This window comes from Chanos chanos, chromosome 4 (genome assembly GCF_902362185.1).
Source record: "Chanos chanos chromosome 4, fChaCha1.1, whole genome shotgun sequence".
Classification (NCBI taxonomy): Eukaryota; Metazoa; Chordata; class Actinopteri; order Gonorynchiformes; family Chanidae; genus Chanos; species Chanos chanos.
Genome location: NC_044498.1, coordinates 44,631,036 through 44,653,416, shown reverse-complemented (window position 1 = coordinate 44,653,416; position 22,381 = coordinate 44,631,036). Strand labels below are relative to the sequence as shown.

At 42.2% G+C, this 22,381-nt stretch overlaps 3 protein-coding genes across 3 annotated transcripts in view; 1 reads left to right on the top strand and 2 right to left on the bottom strand.

The window, feature by feature from the left end:
* Positions 1 to 897: 897 nt before the first annotated feature.
* lamtor3 (late endosomal/lysosomal adaptor, MAPK and MTOR activator 3) lies at positions 898 to 2,449 on the top strand. Its single transcript, XM_030771762.1, has 7 exons — positions 898 to 965; positions 1,057 to 1,103; positions 1,234 to 1,268; positions 1,494 to 1,552; positions 1,705 to 1,838; positions 1,937 to 2,000; positions 2,238 to 2,449. The coding sequence occupies exons 2-7, from the start codon at positions 1,095 to 1,097 to the stop codon at positions 2,309 to 2,311; spliced, it is 375 nt and encodes a 124-aa protein (XP_030627622.1). The 5' UTR covers positions 898 to 965; positions 1,057 to 1,094; the 3' UTR covers positions 2,312 to 2,449.
* Positions 2,450 to 3,962: 1,513 nt separating this feature from the next.
* Positions 3,963 to 9,874, bottom strand: dapp1 (dual adaptor of phosphotyrosine and 3-phosphoinositides). Its single transcript, XM_030772760.1, has 9 exons — positions 9,800 to 9,874; positions 7,514 to 7,636; positions 6,316 to 6,449; positions 5,948 to 6,078; positions 5,804 to 5,851; positions 5,102 to 5,164; positions 4,906 to 4,991; positions 4,157 to 4,244; positions 3,963 to 4,018 (listed from the first exon to the last, which is right to left on the bottom strand). Exons 1-9 carry the CDS (start codon positions 9,856 to 9,858, stop codon positions 3,995 to 3,997), a joined length of 756 nt encoding a protein of 251 aa, XP_030628620.1. The 5' UTR covers positions 9,859 to 9,874; the 3' UTR covers positions 3,963 to 3,994.
* A 2,497-nt stretch (positions 9,875 to 12,371) lies between these two features.
* atp10d (ATPase phospholipid transporting 10D) overlaps positions 12,372 to 22,381 on the bottom strand; it is a 15,327-nt gene continuing 5,317 nt past the window's right edge. Inside the window, exons 5-21 of the mRNA XM_030772363.1 lie at positions 21,687 to 21,818; positions 20,968 to 21,080; positions 20,410 to 20,662; positions 19,634 to 19,848; positions 19,137 to 19,313; positions 17,872 to 18,514; positions 17,245 to 17,333; positions 16,892 to 17,018; positions 16,472 to 16,656; positions 16,011 to 16,299; positions 15,805 to 15,881; positions 15,467 to 15,592; positions 14,919 to 15,119; positions 14,546 to 14,626; positions 13,649 to 13,753; positions 12,938 to 13,125; positions 12,372 to 12,600 (exon numbers count right to left, since the gene is read on the bottom strand). Of these exons, the coding sequence (XP_030628223.1) occupies positions 12,372 to 12,600; positions 12,938 to 13,125; positions 13,649 to 13,753; positions 14,546 to 14,626; positions 14,919 to 15,119; positions 15,467 to 15,592; positions 15,805 to 15,881; positions 16,011 to 16,299; positions 16,472 to 16,656; positions 16,892 to 17,018; positions 17,245 to 17,333; positions 17,872 to 18,514; positions 19,137 to 19,313; positions 19,634 to 19,848; positions 20,410 to 20,662; positions 20,968 to 21,080; positions 21,687 to 21,818 (3,230 nt within the window). The remainder of the gene's footprint in view (positions 12,601 to 12,937; positions 13,126 to 13,648; positions 13,754 to 14,545; positions 14,627 to 14,918; positions 15,120 to 15,466; positions 15,593 to 15,804; positions 15,882 to 16,010; positions 16,300 to 16,471; positions 16,657 to 16,891; positions 17,019 to 17,244; positions 17,334 to 17,871; positions 18,515 to 19,136; positions 19,314 to 19,633; positions 19,849 to 20,409; positions 20,663 to 20,967; positions 21,081 to 21,686; positions 21,819 to 22,381) is intronic.

Sequence of the window (22,381 nt, the reverse complement as noted above, 5' to 3'; positions counted from 1 at the left end):
AAGGTGACTTACAAAAGGGCATAGCAAATAGGCCCAAATCAACACGTCACAGTACGCACAAACCGGTTCCAAGAACCACACTGCCGATTGAGCTGAGGTCTGTGATCAGCTGATGATTTGAATCAGGGAGAAAAATGTGTTGTCCGCTTTCACGAGGGGGGCTGGGAAACCCTGCTTTAGGGCAGTGTTTTGCTTTTTCCTTTATTTAAAAATCCCTGTCCTCGGTGCCCCCGCCCTGTACATTTTTGTTTCAGCTCAGCACAAGCAAACCCGATTCAGTTCATTACCATGGAGTGGATCATTTGAATCACATATACTACTCCAAAGCCAAAATAGTGCTGAAGGCTTCGTTGGCTAAACTGGGAAATACTGCAACAGTATTTACAAACATCCTCTCCATATTTTATTCAAATCAGTGAATGAGTGTAAAATTGAGTAATGACTGTAGACTACATTTCCTCTGAATCCTACAAAAGTGCTCTTCAAACCTTGTCACCAAGAGCACAGAAATATACTGTGTCTGACTCACACATTAAGAACAAAACATCAGAATTCACTACACACAAAACCAGATTGCTTATGACCACGCCTGTCAGCAACAAGACCACGTAGAGGCCAAATGTCCAAAACGCCCCTGCTAAACACATCTAGTCAGTTTGACCTTAGATTTCCTTTAATCTTCCTTTCACTTAATTTCTCCGTTGCTGTATTATAAGATGATACGATCAGTTTGGAACTGACCAGCAAAAGTGACACAAACAAATAAACCACTAAACTGTTCGAAATGAGAAAGATCATTTACTGTATAAAAATAACTGTAAGACAAACTTGCGAAGCTGCGCAAATTTGATGCTCTTCAACAACTTTCGCAGCGGAAATGACGCTCACGGAAACAGGCTAGTGTGCTGTCATGTGACAAGCCAAACAGAGGGAATTATTTTCAAAGAATTTGTGTTATTGATAAGGTAAAAACAGACGCTGTGCATATAATTCATGTCATATTCCCATGGTATGTAATATAATTATGCATTACTAAATGTAGCTGTCTGTGTTTAGGTCGCTGCAATATTAAGAACACACTTCCCTCAGTCGATATGGCAGATGTAAGTATCTGACAAATATTGTCGCTAATTCGACAAAGTTAGGTTGATGGATAAGTAGTGTAATGTTATTTGTGCTCTGTGCGACTGATGTGCCCTTTCTCTAAGGTGTATACGTTTAATTTATCTGCAGGACTTGAAGAGATATTTGTATAAACAGTTGCCAAGGTACGTTAACAAATTGTTCGTCTGTTTGTAGTAACACAGATTTTGACATGCATAACATGACTTGACAACGTTAAAAAATATTCAGAAGTATTAATGCAATTTATGGAGACATGGAGTGGTACACGCACCGACGTTCTTCAGCAGTGTGTTTGTAGTGTCATACTTATTGGTTAACCTGTCTGCTGTCTCAGCGCTGCTTAAGTTCTTGTTTTTTTTCTTTGTCAGCATTGAAGGTCTGCACGCGATCGTAGTGACAGACAGAGATGGAGTCCCAGTAATTAAAGGTAATCAAAGTTTCTCAGACTGGTCTCGGTCTGTAATACCATAACACTAGAGATTAGCAATGTACATCTTACACGTCTAGACCGACCACTTTCGGTCCCACTCTTTCTGAGCGTTTCACTTATTTGTTTGTTTGTTTGTTTGTTTTCTGAAGTTGCTAATGACAACGCTCCAGAATATGCACTGCGGCCGGGGTTCCTCTCCACATTTGCTCTGGCCACAGATCAAGGCAGTAAACTGGGCCTGTCCAAAAACAAGAGCATCATCTGCTACTACAACACATATCAGGTGCGTACACTCGAACTCACACACTCATATCTGCTACAGATTCAGGTTAATGGTTCTTGTTTGCTGAACCCCTTCTTGGTGTGGTGTGTCCTTGACAGATTGTGCAATTTAACCGGTTACCCCTGGTCATCAGTTTCATTGCAAGCAGTAATGCCAACACAGGTAAAAATAAAAATAAATACACACACACACACACACAGTTTGCAAAAATATGCCCAAATAAATAGTACAAAAAACAGCTTAAGATGTGGAATTGAATATCATATCATACATTTGGAATCAACTCATTCTGGAAAAGTTTGCCAGAAATATTTATCAGTTTAAATTGAGTAAATACTTCAGCCCTGATAGATTCGACTGGTTTGATATTACTTATTGAAATGTTTATGCTTTTTCTAGGTTTGATCATCAGTTTGGAGAAGGAGTTGGTTCCACTAATTGAGGAACTCAGGCAGGTGGTGGAGGTCGCCTAGGAAACAGTCTGTGTAGCGACCACCAGATTGTTCCAACACAGAATCGACACATACCTGGATCAGGATGAGAGAACCACACTTGCACCTTTGGATGACATTACAATTCCTCATGTGGTCTCTTACACACAGACACACACACACACACACACACACACACATACACACACACACAAAGTGATGGTGGACGGTGGAAGTGGATTTTATGTGTGATGGTCTCAATGCTGTATGTTTATCTTATGAATGTAACCCCTCTGTTTGTGTTTTTGTTTTTCTTCTAATCAATAAATTTGTGTGAAACTTTGCTGTACAAAAGTATTTCAGCATTGACTGAACCTTTTTATTGAGTGAGTAATGATATACATTGTTTATATTATCTTAAGTCTAAAAAAAGTTCGGAAATATCAGCATTCACTTTTACTTCCCTGTTAATTCACTTCTTCATTGCTTTTAATACAAACATAAACCTCTACAGCACTTTGAATGCAAATGATTAAGGATATACAGGAAGTGCTTATGATTGTACATTTCCAACAACATGAGACAGAAAAAAACTCACACAGTGCTGTTCCACAGAATGTCATTTACATGATAAATATAAGTTTACAGCACAAAAACACAAAATTTGTTTACACACCCCTCAGTCACAAGCTAAGACAGGATGCAGCGTTTCACATGGCTTCTCTCGCCATCTGCTTGTCAGGTCAGACCGACCTAACATACAGTCATATCTATTTCTGTTTCCATTTCACACAGCTATGTCTGTGTCCTCAGACATAGAGGAGACATCATTTCAGACACTTTCCCTGGTCATATCCTTCTGCACAGGAAAACAGATCTCACTCCATTATCGTATATGTGTGTGTGTGTGTGGGCGGGGCTCTCTAAGACTCATCAGTATTCAACTGCAATGTCATTAAATCGTCTGAGAACTTTCTGGAACACTTAACATATCACCATTTCTTTTCCTTTTTTTCGAGAACAGAGCACTGGTTCCGTGGTCACATAGCAACATTAACCACACTCTATGTTGGCTAATCACAGTTTTGACATTATGTCTTTCAGTCAATGCCACAGTGTAGCCATGTGAAAGCTGAGGAAAATATGGCCTTTTTTTCCAGTCACTTTCCTTGCATTGTCTGAACAAATTGCAGAAAGGTGTGTGTATATCTAAGATACTAAGTGCTTATGCATACTAGCCTAAAATGCTCCTTTGAATTGGTATTTCACAAAAACAATCTTATTTGTCAAATTAGTAGTTTTGCATTTTAGACAAAAAAATGCTACCTCGGTTACTTTGAAAATCACTATAAAATGCTTCACATTCTTTAAAACATGTATTGTAAAACACAAACACTTGGCAGGCGCCTCTTCACCTTGAATCTTGGTACACAGTCTACCACGGCTGTCAGTAGATGCAGAATGTCATATTTTCCGTATCTGATTCATAGTCATTGAAACATAACGACCCTTTAAAGTTAGCTGACATAAGAACAAACTCCCTTATTGTACTTCTTTGAGTGTCAGATTACCATGACAACAGGTGAAATTAAAGGTCTTCAGTTTTAAATGCGGTCATTGACCTGTCTGTCAATGGAGCTGGTGTATCAGATCAGACCGTCCACTTCTTAATAAGCAGCACATATTTTCCTTCTCTCCCTCCACAGTTCTTCCCCGTTCTGTCCTTTATCGGCCTTTTCTTATCTGTGACTGAAAAGGGGAAACAAAAACAAATGATGCCATCATGTCTTAACCAGTCACCAAAACAGAACTTCAGTTTACTAAGCTTTGCTTGCGATCCCTTTAACTCCTGCTGATCAGAGGAGTGCCATTTCTTTTATCCTTTACCAGTTTCCAGCGCAGGATTTTAATCCATTCATCTGCTTCCACACCGGATTTGGCACACAAATAGAATGTCCTCTCAGGAAACACCAGACTGAGAGAGAGAGAGAGAAAGAGGATAAACAATGTCCCACTATGACCCACTTAATTTCTTCATAAGAAAAAGGAAAGGCAGAAAAGGAGGGAGAGACAGATAAAGGAGATAGATAGAGAGATAGAGAGAGAGAGAGAGAGAGAGAGAGAGAGAAAGAGAGAAGTTCAACAAAGGTTAAATGAAGTGTATTCCTGAGTTCCGCCTTATTTGGAACCAGTCTTTGTGAAACACAAAACAAGGCATGTGTTTGACAATAAACAAAGACTGTGAGTTGTAGAGAGCTGAATAGAGAGGGAGGAAAGCGTACTATATTACTGATGTACAGGCATTACTGTGTGCACTTCCCTTTTTATTATTATAGAAACTGAATCTCAGGTAAGAGACTGAGTCCCTCTCCACCTCACAAACACATATACTCTCTCTCTATCTCACATACACACACACACACACACACACAGACACATATGAGAGGGCTGCACTTCTGCTTTAAACGTTATGTCATGCAATTTAATATAATTTGATCATTATATTATATTATATTATATTATATTATATTATATTATATTATATCATATTATATTATATTATATTTCTCTTCAATGATTTACAGTTTTGCACTATGCCTGCATTTAAAAAGTAGAAACTACATCAGAACTCTTACCAGAAGCAGTTGACTCTCTCCTGGCTGTAGTCAAACTGAACGCCAGTACACGCAGTCAGGTCAAGTGTGCGGATTGGTTCTTCAAACTGATGTGGGAAAAAAAACAACAACAGAGAAGACACCTTAAATATTTTTATTCCTTTAATTAAGATATTCTTAACACATGCTGTCTGATCGACATAATCCATACAATTACCATTTTGTCTTTGAAGTACTTCAGTTCATTTCTGTTTAACGTGAACCATCTCTGCTTCCAACTCTGCAAACATAGCGAACACAAAAAAAATTTCAGTTTATTTACATTACGCTTCCATTACATTTATTTAGCTAACGCTTTTAACCAAAGCGACTTACAAATGGGGAAACAATTCAAGCTCTGGTATAGTGAGAGACCAAAGGGTAAGCAGTAAGTATTACATCTGTTTAAAAATGCAAGCAATAAGTGCGAGTTTTCTTTCAGGACAGAGGCAGGAGAGTAGGTAGAGAAGAACACGGTAGGTGCGAGTAAGGCATAGTAGGGGGTTAGGTTTTAGGAGAGGCTCTCAGAAGAGATGAGTCTTCCGCAGATTCTTGAAGGTAGCGAGGGACGCCCCTGCTCTGATGGGAGTTGGTAACTCGTTCCACCATCGGGGGAACCATACACGAAAACGGTCTGGACTGAGGCTGCCTTGCGCGTGGGGATGGCAGTCTCAGCCCAGACTGTTTTCGTTTATGGTTCCCCGACGGTGGAACGAGTTACCAACTGCCTGGAACTGTTTTGCTGACTCATCAGACTAATTCTCTGAATATAAGCACTCAACAAACATAAAGGATATTTTATTTATATTTCTCCTTTTTTTTAAGTTCATTAACAACATTTTTTAGTTCATTCACACCCCAGGCTGTGAATCCACCTCACCTTTACGAAGGCTCCTTGTTTCACCAGATAGCCTTCCTTTGTTCCCAGCTGTACACAGACACATACAGATATAACTGATAAGCCACATATTAGATCCACAGTGAACGTGATTCTATGATTATATAATTGAGAATGCAGACGTACCGATGGAGCACTGGGCACAAGGTCATTCTCGCTGCGTCCAGTCTGCATGGCCGTGTGTACGCACACAGACTCGTAGATCGATGGCTCCTCCACCTGACGAGGGTAGGGGAACCGCAAGACGATCAAGTTACCTGGGAGATACAAGAAGAAAGAGAATAACTCATTTAAATGAAATCCATACAGATTAAAAACAAAGAGGGTAGGGAGGGGTGACAGACAGAATGAGAGAGAGAGAGAGAGAGAGAAAGAGAGCGAGAGAGACAGACAGACAGACAGACAGAGAGAGAGAGAGAGAGAGAGAGAGTGAGAGACAGAATTAGAGAGAGAGAGAGAGAGAGAGAAAGAGAGTAAGAGAGAGTGAGTGAAACCTGATTCACTGCCCAGCAGTGGTTGATTGGCCAGATGACTTGTAAAATCGTGCAGTGATAGGAATTCATTGAAGCCAAAACAGTATTTGCCGTTCTGCCGCCGGACGTTAAAGTGTTTGACAGAATCCTTTGCCCTAAGAACAGAAGAACAGAGTAGAAGGCCTCTTGAATCATGATCACATTTATTCAGCACAAGGACATCTCTGTTCTTTGAATCAGAAATTCCGCCTCTAGGGTCAGGAGCTCCAATACTCCATTTGGAAATTCCTACCCTCTATTCAAACATCTAGCTCTCTAGAGGAAGTATATGATCTGCACATAGCACCACAAAAAAATAAAAAAAGATTTAATGTCGAAAATCAGGACCCATATGTCATTACACACTTGATACGATCCTTGCACTTTTACATAACTTCTGAATAATTCAAGTTCGTATAGCAGCGCTCTTAAAATCAAATCTGATAATATTTGTCAATTTGTGAGAATACTGCATGTTGTGTTATGTAAATACAGAGTAAAAATCCCCTACTAAATAAAGTGCAGTAACTACAGAAAGAAAACTGCAAGTCAAAGTCTGGAAGTATGTAAATACCTAACTGAAAGATAAAAAAAAGAGATAATCTTATTCTTTAAAGAGACAAGGGAAGTGAAAGACCTAAAGCAAAGCTGACAAACCACAGTGGGAGGAAAGAAGAAATAACAATCGGAAAAGAAACACACACACACACACACACACACACACACACACACACAAAGAGACATAGAGATAGAGTAAAGAGAGCTGAAAATTAGATAATGGTACATGTTCTTTTTGTGTACAGCCTAATTATTTTAAAAACAGCTTGAACTAGAAAGCTCCAATCACATGTGAAATAGAAGTGTGATGAGTCATGATGGAGCCACACTCTGTGACACCCAAACCAAGGCCTTGAGTAACAAGACACTGGTTGATCATCTTGTTGCTGGTTTTTCCCCCCCCCAATAAAACACTGCTCACAACAATGCAGAGATCTGCTATTGGTCAACAGACTGCTAAGGACTGAGAAAAACCAGACCTAACTCCTCAGTAACCACACTGAGATATGTTTTACAGTATGCTAATAAAATCATTGTTGAAATGGCTTGCACAGTAACCAAGAGGTTCAGAGAACCAAAGAGAGACAGATGGATGGATGGATGGATGGATGAATTGTCTGACCTCACAGAGATGGCAAAGCAGTCTGGCCCCTTGTTGCTGGCTCTGAGCAGAAAACTTCCATCAACCCCATTAGACAGAAGCAACGCTTCAGTGGCGTGACGAGACAGGTCAAAATGATACCATCTGAAGAGAATGAGAGAGAGGGTATTTCTTTAGTAATGGTAGATTACCAATTCCAGTCAGAACTGACCCCAAATCGGTCACACAAGTGCACAGTATGTATTGAGTAAAATCTGTCTGATAGTTCTGTCAGCTGGTTCGATGTAATCTGACACTATGCAAAGAGAATGCTTGAAAAACTAGAAGATTCTGATAAAGGAGCCCTATGTTGTGGTATTTTTAGACAATTCATTTGAGATAAATCTCACAGGAAACTGGAAACAGTGACTTCCATATTTCATAACTTCTTTTCTTAATAAGCATGCAAATTATATGCCACGCATAGAACAGGATAAAAAATATCTCACAGAAAAGACATTCTGAGCATTTATTCAAAAGCACAAAGAAAATACAATCGGCCCTCCGCATCCGCGAGTTCCTCCGCTCCTCCTCCCCTCCGATATTCGGGGGGAGGGGGATCCAGAAACATCCAGAAAGCAAAACTTGAATTTGCCTTGCGCCGAGCAATACACTGAATCCAGGTGAATGAAGTGATGTGTGGGCATATCCTACTGTAGCCCACGCCATTTCACAGATGCTCAGTCTCTCTCCAGCACTCGTTTGAGCATTGTTTACCTCACGTCTCGTTCGCGAGAGAGAGAATGAATTTAGAGGCGTGTTTTCGCTATTTATAATTATATCTCCTAAAAGTACTTGTATTTTAAATATTTTGTTTTATTCTATGCATTTCTCTTTCAGGTCCTTAAACGAAAGCAATCTGTAAGTGTTCAAAGAGAGAAAATGTTACGTAGAGTGTGCACCGAACATGTACAGACTTTTTTTTTTACCTTGTCATTATTCCCTGAACAATACAGTATAATAACTACTTGTATAGCATTTACATTGTATTAAGTATTCTAAGTAATCTAGAGATTATTTAAAGTATATGGGAGGATGTGCGCAGGTTGTATGCAAATACTATGCCATTTTATGTAAGGGACTTGAGCATCCGCAGATTTTGGTATCTATGTGGGGTCTCCCGGAGCCAACCCCCCCGATCCCGAGGGCCGACTGAACTTTTAAATGCGCTGCCTTTTGGTTTCAACATTTTGGTGAATAATGTGTAGGTTAAAAAAAAAAAGGAGAGACATAGAAGGGGAAAGAACTGCCATTCTCCACAAACTAGACAACAGTTGCCTTTTTTACAATCTAAGAGCCACTAAAACATACTGATAAAGTTGCATAGAATTAATGGGTACATGCGACTGCCCTTTAATATAGAACAGAACTACTACACATCAATGTCGTGACGATACGAACACGTGCAGTAGGCCTATCTGTTATTGGTGCAATTAACCTAGCACATTTATGCTGAGACATGAAGACTTCAAAGTCCATAGGAAAAATAAAGCACTGAATAAAGTAGCCTACAACCCTACGTTTCCAGGGGGGTTACTGTACAAGACTCGGATTTAGTTTCATTTAACTACTTGGCTTTAAATTTTTTGGCATCAGTACACATTCTAGTTCGCACCTGGAATGCCTGAATTCCATCATTTATTTCCTCATACCTTTAAAGTTGAATCTCACGGGGTAAAAGCCGCCATCTGGATCAGAGATTTTCCACTTGATGGTTTTATGAGGCTGTTTCATTGGAAACTTTTCCTGTAACCTTATTTCGTAATTTTAATATTTTTTGCACTTGTACAGCTGTCAGGCCACTACTCTCCCCGGTTGCTTTGTTTGGTGAAATATTTGAGGTATCTATTTTTCTTCACTTTGGTTTGGCACAGCGTGTTACTAATAAAAGAAATATAGATTGTTGGATTCAGCTATACTTTTGTTGCACACTATAAGAAATATGTGATGTAAATATGTTATTTAGCGACAAATGGTTAAATCAACAAGTGTACTGTCAATGTACTGTTACAGATTCATATTAACGGTTATTGAAAGTCTTAAGTGACACATTGCAGTCTATTCACCACGGCCACCTCGCTAGGATTTGATAAAGGCTACTTCAAACACCTGACCAAAACATGAACAACAACAACAACAAAAAAATGATAAATGAGTATAAAAAACACATTAGGATAGAGCTTCCTCCATGTTACTCTTACATCTCGTCCGTCAAGCGTCGAACACTTAACATGCGTATCCATGTAGGCTTAACAGTATTCAACTTACCCAAGCGTCTCCAACTCGTCCAAATCCCCCTCACTCCGTGTTGAGCTGCAGGAACTCATGGTAAAATTACCTATTTGTCCACCACTGGAGACATATACACAAAAACGTGACAAGCAGGGTGCACAGTTTTGTGCTGCGAGTATATATATAAAAAAGAAAGAATGTCTGCGATACAAGTGACGAAGGAAAGTGGGGAGCAAAACGGGAAGTTGAAAACGCACGCCTACTTAGGCGTCTATTTGTGGACTTTGTAAATTAGCAGTTACACTCGACCTTTTTTCGTGCACACACGCCTCATAACTCTGAAGCAACTGTGGTTCAGGTACGAGGTTTTTGATTATTTATTTGAAACAGAAGGCTGTCCCCATTTCCCGAACGTATTCTAAATACGCATGTCAGTTTACCTCAGTGGCCCTTTTATAATATGTTCCACCGAATTCCCATTTTCTGCAAACTTCGTGAGACTGCTTGACTTCTGTGGTCATTTACAAACCTTAACGTAAATCGGAGTATGATATAGCGGCAAAATATTGAATGGCGTAGTGCGAGGCTTATTCATTAGCTTATATTTTCTATATAGCATGACTGTGGCAGTTAGAATGATTGCGTGTGTCTGTGTACCCTCTTCACTGAGTGGCTCAGCATATCAGAATATATCACTTGTTGCCGGTATCGGATCTGTCTGCCACTTCTCTCAGCCAGATCAACATGGTCTGATAGAGACAGTGCTGGAAAATACTTAAAAATCAAACAAACAACAACAAAAAACAAGTCCATGAGGTAGCTATGATGGCCATTTTCCATGACTTTTGTTCTTGACCATGCAAATTATCTGTCACACACACACACAAACACATACAGTGTATGTATATACGTATGTATGTGTGTGTGTGTGTGTGTGTGTGTGTGTGTGTGTGTGTATATATATATATATATATATATGTACATAAACATGAAAGATTCTTAACTCTTACTCAAGGCAACATTTTCAAACAGACCACCTTCTGTAAGTTCAAATATTGAACTCAATTTATTTTACTGAGTTTGTTTGGTAATTGCAGAGAAAGCCCTGTCTCAAAATCCGCCTGCTTGTTCTGTCAGTCAATCTGACATAACCTGATACACTGAGGGAGGGACGCATGAGACAGTAAAAACATAAACCAGCAGAACATCTTTTGAAGAGTTTTATTTTCAAAAGCTATCTCGCACAGTATAAACACTATTTTTTGGACATTAAGGAGCAAACATCATAAATAATATCACTTACAACATCCCTAACAATTTGTAATCATTTCCAATGATTGTGCATTACATTTCAGGTTCATATTTTAAGAACACACAAAAAATGATGTTCTTATTTAAAAAAAAACCCCCAAAAAACCTCATATAATAGTTCTCATAAAAAAGTTCCCCCATTTACATAGGTAGTAAAAATACTGATGATTGGACATGTATTACAAGATGAAAACAGTCATAATTCACAGATATAGATTATGTCTCTTTCAGCGCCTTGCATAGAAACAATCATACAACTCAAGGCTGTGGGGTATTCAGCCCTACAAAAACAAGGCAAATGTTGGCTTCAGGTCACAATGAACGCCACCGTATATCTGCTATGATGTGACATTCTGTAGTTTAAGTATATTCAGTATTAACACACATACTCCAGAAACACAAGAAATCAGTGGTTCCTCTCTGATACAATCTTTTCCATGATTACTCATCCAATCCACGACATCAACATACTCTGCAAATTAAACATTACTTTTTTTAGACTGGTCTCCTTTATTCCGTACCACTTAATTTTCTCAGTTGAACCTTGTTAAGTGAGCTAACTAGCACACTCCTGTTAGCTCTGCCGTCATGACCAATCAAATCATTCTCATTTCGATCCATGTTACCATCAACATTCTTCTTTTTTCACACTACTGATTCCAATACATAGATGGTCCTGTGCATGACAGTTATTGTGTGTGTGTGTGTGTGAGAGAGAGAGAGAGAGAGAGCATGCATGGAGCGTATGAGACTGTGCATTTTATTTGTGTGTGTGTGTGTGTATGTGTGTGTGTGTGTGTGTATACACATATGTTCACAGTGATCTACGTAACAGTCCAGACCTTTTGGAGCAAGGCCTGGGCAGTCAAAGCCTGTCAAACACAATCAGCTGTTCCACAGTGATCCTGTTTGGTTCAGACAGACAGACAGACACGGCATACAGTCATTAAAACAGTACTGAGTCTTGGTTAAGCTGCTGATGTCTCTATAGTATAAAAGACGCAGCCTGAGTGCAATCAAGGGTCAAATGACCAAGGCCTCTGTAGTGTAAACCAGCTAAGAGTTGAACCTAAAAAGCTGACCTGACTACTGTGCGCGGTCAGGTGGTCAGGAATTGGTAGCAGAGTGGTTTGACCGTCGACTCTGCTCTCTTCAATGTGAAGTAAGAACACTCTTGTTGGTCAGAGCTAAGTCAGCTCTGAACTCTGACTGGTCAGAACACCTGCCAGTCTTTAAAGTGCTGCAGGAATCTACCTAGCTATTGGTCAGAACAGTAGAGAAGCTCTATATTCACTGGTCAGGATAGTACAGAGCCTGTCTCTGGGGTGCAGTCTGTGGGAATGTCTGCATTCACACTTAGGTTTTTGTCAAGGTGTCTGGGGTTCTGGTTGTGGTAGATGGCTTCAGAGTTCTCCTGCCATTGACACACACTCGCACTGTAGTCCTCTGGGCGAAGTTTGTCAATTAATCCCGCCTTTACCACGTCAGACGGACAAAGGGTGTTGTAGAGGCCTCGACACAGCATTCTGACAAAGACAAAAAAAACAAAACAAAGACAGGATGTAAAGCATAAAAATGCTATGGCACATGATCACAATTAACTGCAAATCTGATGCTATTGTTAACTGTTTTCAGATAAATCACACAGGCAGAATTTCTTTTTTGTGCATTTTTATATTTCTGTACAGGCAAAGCAGTTGCTGCTATTGTCCTTTTTTGGTAAATTCAGTTCTGTGTGTGTACTGTCCTTGAAAGGTGAATGTTGTTTCCACCTAATCACATATGCAGGTCTGTGTAAATGCGTTCGTGTGTGTGTGTGCATGTGCGTGTGTGTGTGTGCGTGTGTGTGTGTGTGTGAAGTACCTGGGTAGTAAGGCCAAAACAGTGGTGACTGCACACACACAGTAGTACAGGGGCTCAGACATAACTTTGGTCTCGATGCCGTAGGGGTTTGTGGGGTGGTTACATGTTACACATATAATGCTGAACACCAGGACGAAGATGTAATATAACAGAGCACTACACAGGAACACTGCAAAGTGTAGCCATGTCTGCAAACCAGAACACAAAGAAACACACACACACACACACACACACACACAAAAACATTAAGCACAGGGATGATACACATAGGTAAAGCCATCAATTATAAAACATCTACAAAAATGGTGACATCAGCTAAAAGTCAAATATTAAGATATTAATTATCACATCCAATACTGCCTCAGTTAAGTCCTTATCTTTCCAGTCACATGAGACCAGTTCAAACTGCTTTCCATTGAAGTGTTAAGTTAGCAGAGTAATGTAACAAATGAATCCATTCAGAAAGTCTGCAGATGTCAAGCAGCATGCAAAAAAAATTTTTTAGTTTGAGTCCTGGTATGCCTGGCATTTAATAGGTTAATGGTTTCAATACCAATTCCAGGAATATGAGAAGTGGCCACAGAGGTTTCCTCTGAGTTTTGCTCTAGAAACCTGATCCACAGACAACAGTGGGGGGGGGGGGGGGGGGGGGGGGGGGGGGGTCTCATTTAAGAGCAGGTATGTGGCGCTGCCGAGTGTTGATTGGCTCACCAAAGTCCGGCTCTCGATGATCTGGTGAAGGAGGATAATGAGGAGGGCGGAGCCGTTGATGGGCGAGCCGAAGGAGAATAATCCAATGTCCGAGCCAGCATATGCCTGATAGTGAAACAAACAACAATTCTGTTATCTGAAACCAGATTATGACTGATGAAGATAACAAACAAATGAAGATCAGTAATGTCTGAACGTGTCTCTGTCTGAGCAAACAGAAACCCGTTCAGTCAAATAAACAAACCCAAAGAGTAAATATAAACATGAGATTCATAAACCAACAAAACTCAGTTACTGTTAATCAATAAAAATAAGTAAAGAAAACAAACAAACAAAAAAAAACCTCGACAATTCACAGACTTTGAAAACAGTTCTGGGACTATTATTTCTTTGCAGTAATGACACAACCTGGTTTGATTTATCATTACTCATTCATCACCAAAAACATGGACACCATTCTATAATTCATCTCCCTCATGATTTTTAGAATGCTATTTTTGTGACAATGAGGTCATATATCCTATGGATTATGTATATTTAATAACCATGTGAACATCATGAACTTTTGCATGATGAACTGTCTTACCAGTCAAAATGCAGTCTTGGACTACTGCATACTATCTGTGTATGCCATATTTCTCTTTATTTTTCTAATGTATCCACATATGTGGAACCCTGCTGGGGTGTTTACTGACATTTAGCACTTGGTGACAAACTAATTACAGTTTTTTTACTGCAAATATCTTGAGCCATTCGGTGCTTCCTTTCTTTTTAGACCCACTGGAACACAGTCAGTGTTAACTGTTTTTGGTGAGCAGTTGCTGAAGCACTGTTTTAGTCTAACTGTCCAGCGTGTTGTAGTTACTAAAGAGAAGCTCAGCATTCAGTAACACTCACAAAGTATGGGATGAAGAAGCAAACCAGACTCTGGTAGAACGCGTCCAGAATGGTCAGCCAGAAGGTAGAGGGGAGGTAAGCCTGTAATCAGACACAGACACATGGTCATATGTTTACACTAAACACACACACACACACACACACACACACACACACACACACGCAGACATGTAGAGAAAGACTGACGCATTCACAGGTGTTGTGCACAGGACACCCACACCCACCCACGCACATACTAAGCAGAACACATTACAGCAGGCCTCACTTAACTAAACAATTATTCCAAAATTAGTTAATATATATTAAACACAAATACAGCACCTAAAATACCACGCTGGCATGTTTTACAAGCGACATTAGTTTTGCTTCCAACCTTCGAGTTTTGTCCATGTTTATAGAGTTGGGGCAGAGAGAGGAGTGTCTGAGCAGAAACGTTTTTGTCAAAGACTCCGTACATGAGAGGAGGGACGGAGGTGAAGAGCAGGTTGAAGAAAATAAGGACCCAGGAGTTAGTCATGGTACTGCCTGAAAACCCACAGAAAAACTGGTACCAGAACAACAGGTTCACATACATCTGAGAAGAGAGGAACAGAGAGAGACAGAGGAGGAGAAGAGTTCATTTCATATTTACATCGCACTGCTGTTGCAGGATTCTGTGTGCGAGCGTTTTATATAAATAACTTGAAGCAAAATGTGTGCACTTTGGCAGGTTGACCTTGAAAAATATGTGAATTTTTTTTTTTTTTTTTAATTTTAGGGCATATGGTACGTTTTGTATTTGAGTACATTGCTTCAGGATGCATTTTAATAACTTACAAACAGTCAAACTAATAAAAGCAATTCTTTGTAAGACAGCATGATATAATCACTTTTTATTTTGATCTCGTGCGTGTGCATGTGTGTGTTTGTGTGTGTACTCACAACATTCTTGTAGAAGAAGTAGAGAATCATATTGGCCAAGCGTGTGTAACACCAGTGACCATGAACCAGGAGCAGCTTCCGCAAGTGCTTAAATCTGGAGATGGCAAAATCACTAGACATCACAGCCTAGACACACACACACACACACACACGCACAATTTTATCTGGTTTGAATGCATATAAGTCCGATTTATACATGTCTGTAAATGAAAAAGAAAGCAACTGAAAGTGAGAAGAGAAGAAAGGAGAGGAAAGGAAAGGAGAGGAGAAGAGAGGAGAGAAGAGGACAGGAGAGAAGAGGAGAGGAGAGGAGAGGAAAAGAGTGTGCATGTGTCTACCTGCATCCCTTCTTGACCTGAAATGCCAATTCCAACATCAGCCACCTGAATCATACTAACATCATTGGCTCCATCACCTGTGTGTCAGCAACAGCACACACTTTACCACACAAATAAATCCTCTCACACAAAACTGCAGCTGTTTCAAAACACTTCAACTCACACGCAACACAGTTCCAAACACTGAGCCACACACACACACTGACCTATGGCCAGAGTCATGACCCCGAGTTTCTCTCCGACAAGCCGTACCACTTTGCTCTTCTGCAGGGGAGTGGAGCGACAGCAGATCACCGAGCGACAGGAGCCAGTAAGTTCTAGAAACGCCCCCTGTAGCTCTGCCTCCAATGCAAAGTCCAGCGTGCGCCCGTCAATCACCAACATGAAGCCGCCCCTGTCCCCCACTGCCAAGCCATCCTCACAACCAGACGCGTGTCTCCTCTCACTCACTCCGATCTGTTCCAGCAGCTCAGAGAGAAGAGTCTCACAGTCTTCCTAAAGAGAGAAACACACGCACGCACGCACACACACACACGCACACAGAGATACACAGAGAGAGAGAGAAAGGGTCAAGTCTTGCCAAGGCACGGTTCAAGAACAAACTAAGCTCTTCTTTTCCTCCTACTCCTTCTATCTCTTCATCGCTATCACACTCCTCTCCTCGCACCTTAATGTCACAGTTAAGCGTCAGCAGCTGGTCTGTAGGTCTGAGGAGTTTGCAGGCACAGGCAATGTTGACTGCAGTCTCTTGTTTGTCCCCCGTGAGGACCCATACTTTAATGCCAGCCCGCTGCAGAGCCTCAATGGTCTCAGGAACATCCTCCTGCAACCGGTCCACTATCCCCGTCGCCCCTAGAGACAAACGGAGCACTCTCAAAAAAAAACAGGCCAGAGAAAACTCAATCCGCTTCAACCGGCAGCAAAATGTCTCTGACTTCTTGTCTATTCCTATTCCTATTTTTTTATATTTAGGAGTATGCTGAGCGAAGTAGAAATCTGCAGCTGTGCTTTAGGAAAAGAGCGTTCTCTGTGGAGACAAGGGCGAACATATGGGTTTAAGTCTTATTTCTTGTGAGCGATTCCTCACCCAATAACGTGAGTTTTGTTTCCAGCATCTGAGCTGTTTCTCGCAGAAGCTCCTCCCTGTTTTCAATGCTGGCCTCTGCAAACACATGCCTCTTTAACCAGTCCTCATACTCCCCCTCCTCCAGAACCTGCGAATATCAAACCAGATACATGAACTCCCACACTAAAAACCACAGATAAGCTTCTTTTTCCTTCACACAGAGCTGGAATTATTTTTACAACACGTTGTCACTGGCATATCACTGAGCGGCCAGAAAGTACCATGACGTCGTTTATTTCCTTTTTTTTTTCCTTCTGACAATAGCGAAAAGGGGGACAGAATCTCGAAAAAGGAACTGAGAATAGCAGACATACTCTTTTAGCAATGCACAAAGTACGCAGTCCCTCTTTGGCGTAGTCGTCCAGGTGTCTCTGTGTCTTTTCCATGATCTCTCTCTGATCGTCTCCGTAATCCTCGTCGGCTACAACACGACGACACAGGTCAATCAACAGTTTCAGTCCTCTCACGCACACAAATGTCACGCTTTGAACCTCAAACACACACACACACACATACACACAGCTTTAGCTAACATATGTCACTGTTATACATGTCTATTTGAATTCAGAGGGCCAGACGGAGTGTAGGTGAGAAGGCTAGAAAAATTAAAGTGGAACAAGACAGGTCAACAAAACACAGCAAGTTACACATCCGCCCACACACGCACACACACACACACACATACACAGGCACGCAACCTTACCTAATGTCTTTCTGCCCACCAGTTCCATGATCACAGGTCAACAAAACACAACAAGTTACACATCTGCCCACACACACACACACACACACACACACACACACACACACACACAGGCACGCAACTTTACCTGATGTCTTTCTGCCCACCAGTTCCATGATCACAGGTCAACAAAACACAACAAGTTACACATCTGCCCACACACACACACACACACACACACACAGGCACGCAACTTTACCTGATGTCTTTCTGCCCACCAGTTCCATGATCACACTGTCTGCTCCTTTGGTGTAAACCACCACCTGCCCAGTGAGCGGATGACGCACCACCACAGACATCCTCTTCCGGGCGGAGTGAAAGGGCAACACGTGGAGAAGAGGGACGGACAGGGGCCCCGTGCCCGGGAGGGCCACCAAAAGCTGCTCGGGAGAACGCCCCAAAAGGGTACACCCGTACGCCCGTGCCGCCTGGACCAGGGCGGCCTCATCTGGGCTCTCTGCCTCGTACAACAGTTTATCCTCTTCGTCGCTGTCGTCTTTTTCTTCCTCCTCCGCGGCAGGTCCGTCGTCGGCGTCGGACTGCCGAGGCTGCTCCTCCTCCTGGCCCCAGGCCCCGCTCCGCAGGAGGACGGGAGTGGAGCAAGGGGAGGGGGTGTGTGTGGGAGTGAGTGAGGGGGTGGGAGCCCGCGCTGCAGGCGTGGTCGGGGCGTTCGGGGTGTAGGTGGCAGAGCGGCCCCGGTTAAACAGTCTCTTGGTGAAGCCAGGTGAACCGTCGGAGTTCTGGGAGGGGGACAGGGCGAAACGAGGCAGGCTGACCTTCTGTAACAGGGCTTTCATCTCCTCCAGGGAACGCAGCGGGGTACGAGCCACCGGCATCTGGACCTGACACATACACACACACGCACACGCACAAACACAAACATGCACACGCACACACGCGCACACACACAAAGTTGTGTTGGATGTCTGTCTTGTTAATTTCACACTTCAGCTATTACCATACAACAAACAGAATTACACGGAAGAGTTTTGGTCAACCTGCTTTGTGTTTGTTTTGGCACAGAGATTCTTGAGGCTTATTAAAGTCTATCCAACCGACAGGTTTGCATTCAAGACAATGTCAAAACGCCCTTCAAAACACTGTCATAAACAGTTCCAAGACTTTTACCAGGAAAGGAAAAAAGAAAAAAAAAGATGTAATAAGCACAAAGCAAAGCCTTTGACTGCAATATTTTGTGAGATATTCCATGTTTTCATCACGTTGTCAAACTTAGAACTATAGAAGCTGGATATAATACTTTTATAGATAATTTGGACCGGTAAGTCTGAAACAGAGGCCAGCTGCATCAGCTGTAGCTTTGCACTGTTCTGGCATCGTTCACCTGCATATCCGAGTAAGGTCAAACCACTCAGACAGGCCAGGCTGGGTTACAGCCAACCACCTGTGAACTACAGCTGGGGCAAATCCAGTCAAATATAGTCATATAACACAAGTCACTCATACCACGTGTCTTGGCTGGCTGGGGGAAGACACCACTACAGTGTTACAGACGGCCAACGCCAGGAAAAAATCCACGATGTGCGAGAGTTCCGTCGCATCGTGTTTGAGCCGGCCGAGGAGAGGGGCGGAGAGGACCTTAAGCTTCTGTCCTAACTGGGGGTCTGGTACAACAGCACACTCCTATGGGAGATAGCATGCGCCGTTATACACATCCACGGACATAAACATATTAGTACACAGATGAAGAACACTAAGGGAAGGTCTCAGTGGGTATGTATGCGTGTGACTACATGACCCACAACGCATCTAAAAAGGTGCATGTGCCAAATGACTTTGTCCTCAAATGACTTTCTGTAAGACAGTGCTCCGTCCACCATGGACTGTGCCTTCGTGTTAGAGGAAAGGCGTATGTGCTAAAGCACTAAATGTGGGTGTGTTATCGTTACGCTGTTTGTTTGTGTGCTATCTTTAAGTATTGTCCTGGGAGTGTCTGTTCTCACCATGGTGCTGCTGAAAGCTCCCTGTGCTTGTCTGTGGAGCGTGTCGTCAAAGGAATTCGAGTCGGATTCGGCAGCGAGCGTGTTGAGGGACACGGAGCTGTGGTTACAGCTGAGCGACCGGCAGCTGACGGATTTTCTGCTGGAACGGGAACGCAGCGTGAGCGTGTGGTCCGCGGCTCCTCCAAACTGCTCCTCGTACTGCTCCAGAGATTGAGCTGAGCAAAACAAACAAACAAACAAACAAACAAAAAAACCCCCCCACCGAATTATAGGCACGCTGAACATGACAACCAAAGAAGTAACACATTAACAAAACCTGACCCATTTAGATACGTCCCCAAAGTACATATCTGCCTGTCACTGACCATAAAGCAATTTATTACCAGCTATTTTCATCACGAGATATAACAATGTTTATCTATTATCATCACTATGTTATTTACATCCTGGTCCTGGTGACTTGGAGAGGGAGCACTAACAGTTGCTACGGGGACAGGGCAACATTTAACCTTTGAATGAAAATGAAACCCCAACCTGAACTGAACCTTACATTTTTTTAAGGATACCTTAGACAAACATAACTATGCATGCATAACTATAAATGCCTTTTTGCCCCCCCCCCCCTCCCCTCACTGCTCCTAAGGCAATTTGTTAACAGAGATGAGAGTAGCCTACTGCTTGGTTTGAGTGTTTGCATTTGGATAGGTTAGGAGAGAGCGGATATCGACTCCTGTCTTGAGGCAAAGCGCTGTTGTCATGGTAATGAGATAACTAACCATTTTCATGGTGAGGGTATTCCACGCCAGCAACGGTGCAGCGTCGGAAGAGCATGCGGTTCTCAGTAAGGGTTCCGGTCTTGTCCGAAAAGAGATACTGGATCTGACCGAGATCCTCCGTGATATTCAGAGCTCTGCACTGGATTCCCGCGTCTAACCGTGGGTTATACAGATCTAGATCATTCTGGATAAAATAGATCTGACCCAATTTCACTATCTCTATAGACACATACAGAGAGATAGGAATCAGAACCTGTAAGAGACAGAGACAGAAAGAGAGAGAGATGGAGAGAGAGACAGAGAGGGAGAGAGAGAGTGGGAGAGAGAGAGAGAGAATCATGATAAAATGATTAGGATGATTAACGCAAACATCCCTCTCCTTACGATTTAAGAGGCTTTGAACTGCAGTGGCTATGGAAACCATGAACAGGGAATTCTTTCTTTCCTGGAACGCATGGTCTTTCTAAGGTGAAGTGAAATAAAGAAATGCTTGGACATGCGTGGCTAACATGCATGTGAGTCTGTATTCTTAAGTAATTTCCTTTCCGTAACCTTTACCTGCAAGACAATGATCATGGTCCAGAACATGTAAAAGCCAGCGAGAGCCGGAGATATGTCGTCAGGAATCAGAAAGACAGCCCCTTTCAGGCCCCTCAACCAAATTCCGTGACCTGCACAACACAACCGCAGTAATACAACGGCTAATTAACTTCCAACCCAACCACTAAATCAATCATGTGCACTGCTAAACATTACACAAACCTCAGCATGGTAATGAGTTTGTACAATGCCTGAGTGAAGCGGACTTCCAGATTTTACAGTGTGCACTTAATCACTGATCAATCTATAAATACCCATTAATTAATCATAAAAACATAAAAGCCACAAACTGACCAATGTTAATATATGTACATTACACACTAGTACTAAAAGGATCAGTATCTGACAGGAGGGGTGCAAAGTCCATCCTAAGGGGAAGCTATATATACAATGGCTCTCATTGTTTCTCTGTAGTTCAGTGACTCCTCAGAGGAATCAATGGATTTGAGAGTACTCTTGGCTGATTTTTCTAGAACTTCACTTACTGCTGACTGAAATGTTAACCATAATATGGGTACACACCGGTTCTCTGGTAATAAGTTTGGACAGCCAAGTCTTAGAGTGCCACAGAAGGTATCAGAAAAGTTTTTTTTTTTTTTTTAACTGCCACCGACAGCTAAGAAAATCCCTGAATGAAAGACATGTTAACAAATCGAGATGGAATGAAGTGTACGAACCCACAGCCGTGGAGAAACACATGAGGAAGAGCAATGCTACACTCCACAGAACATCCACGTTGAGTCTGCGCTCCAGTTTACTGCGTTTGTACCGCGGTCCACTGTTATTCTGCATCGCTTTGGTCTCATGACCTGTGTACACCAACACGCAGACACAGACACCAACACGCAGACACAGACACCAACACACAGACACAGTCACCAACACCCAGACACAGTCACCAACACACAGACACAGTCACAGACACCAACACGCAGACACAGACACCAACACGCAGACACAGTCACCAACACACAGACACAGTCACAGACACCAACACGCAGACACAGACACCAACACACAGACACAGTCACCAACACGCAGACACAGACACCAACACCCAGACACAGTCACAGACACCAACACACAGACACAGACACCAACACCCAGACACAGTCACACAGACACAGACACCAACACACAGACACAGACACCAACACCCAGACACAGTCACACAGACACAGACACCAACACACAGACACAGACACAGACACCAACACCCAGACACAGTCACAGACACCAACACACAGACACAGACACCGACACACAGACACAGACACCAACACACAGACACAGACACAGTCACAGACGTTTATTAGTTCATTTACTATCCGTCTTTTCATCTGATGACACCCTATAACCCCCCCTCGCAGCC

What these genes read in the sequence shown, in the direction of transcription:
- lamtor3 (XM_030771762.1), top strand. An exon ending in TTGTATAAACAGTTGCCAAG is followed by an intron (nt 1,269 to 1,493) that starts GTACGTTAACAA and finishes TTTCTTTGTCAG; the next exon opens with CATTGAAGGTCTGCACGCGA. An exon ending in AAGCAGTAATGCCAACACAG is followed by an intron (nt 2,001 to 2,237) that starts GTAAAAATAAAA and finishes TGCTTTTTCTAG; the next exon opens with GTTTGATCATCAGTTTGGAG.
- dapp1 (XM_030772760.1), bottom strand. Translation starts at nt 9,858, where the DNA reads ATGAGTTCCTGCAGCTCAACACGGAGTGAGGGGGATTTGGACGAGTTG. An exon ending in TTGTGCCCAGTGCTCCATCG is followed by an intron (nt 5,852 to 5,947) that starts GTACGTCTGCAT and finishes GTCTGTGTACAG; the next exon opens with CTGGGAACAAAGGAAGGCTA. An exon ending in AGTACTTCAAAGACAAAATG is followed by an intron (nt 4,992 to 5,101) that starts GTAATTGTATGG and finishes TTCCCACATCAG; the next exon opens with TTTGAAGAACCAATCCGCAC.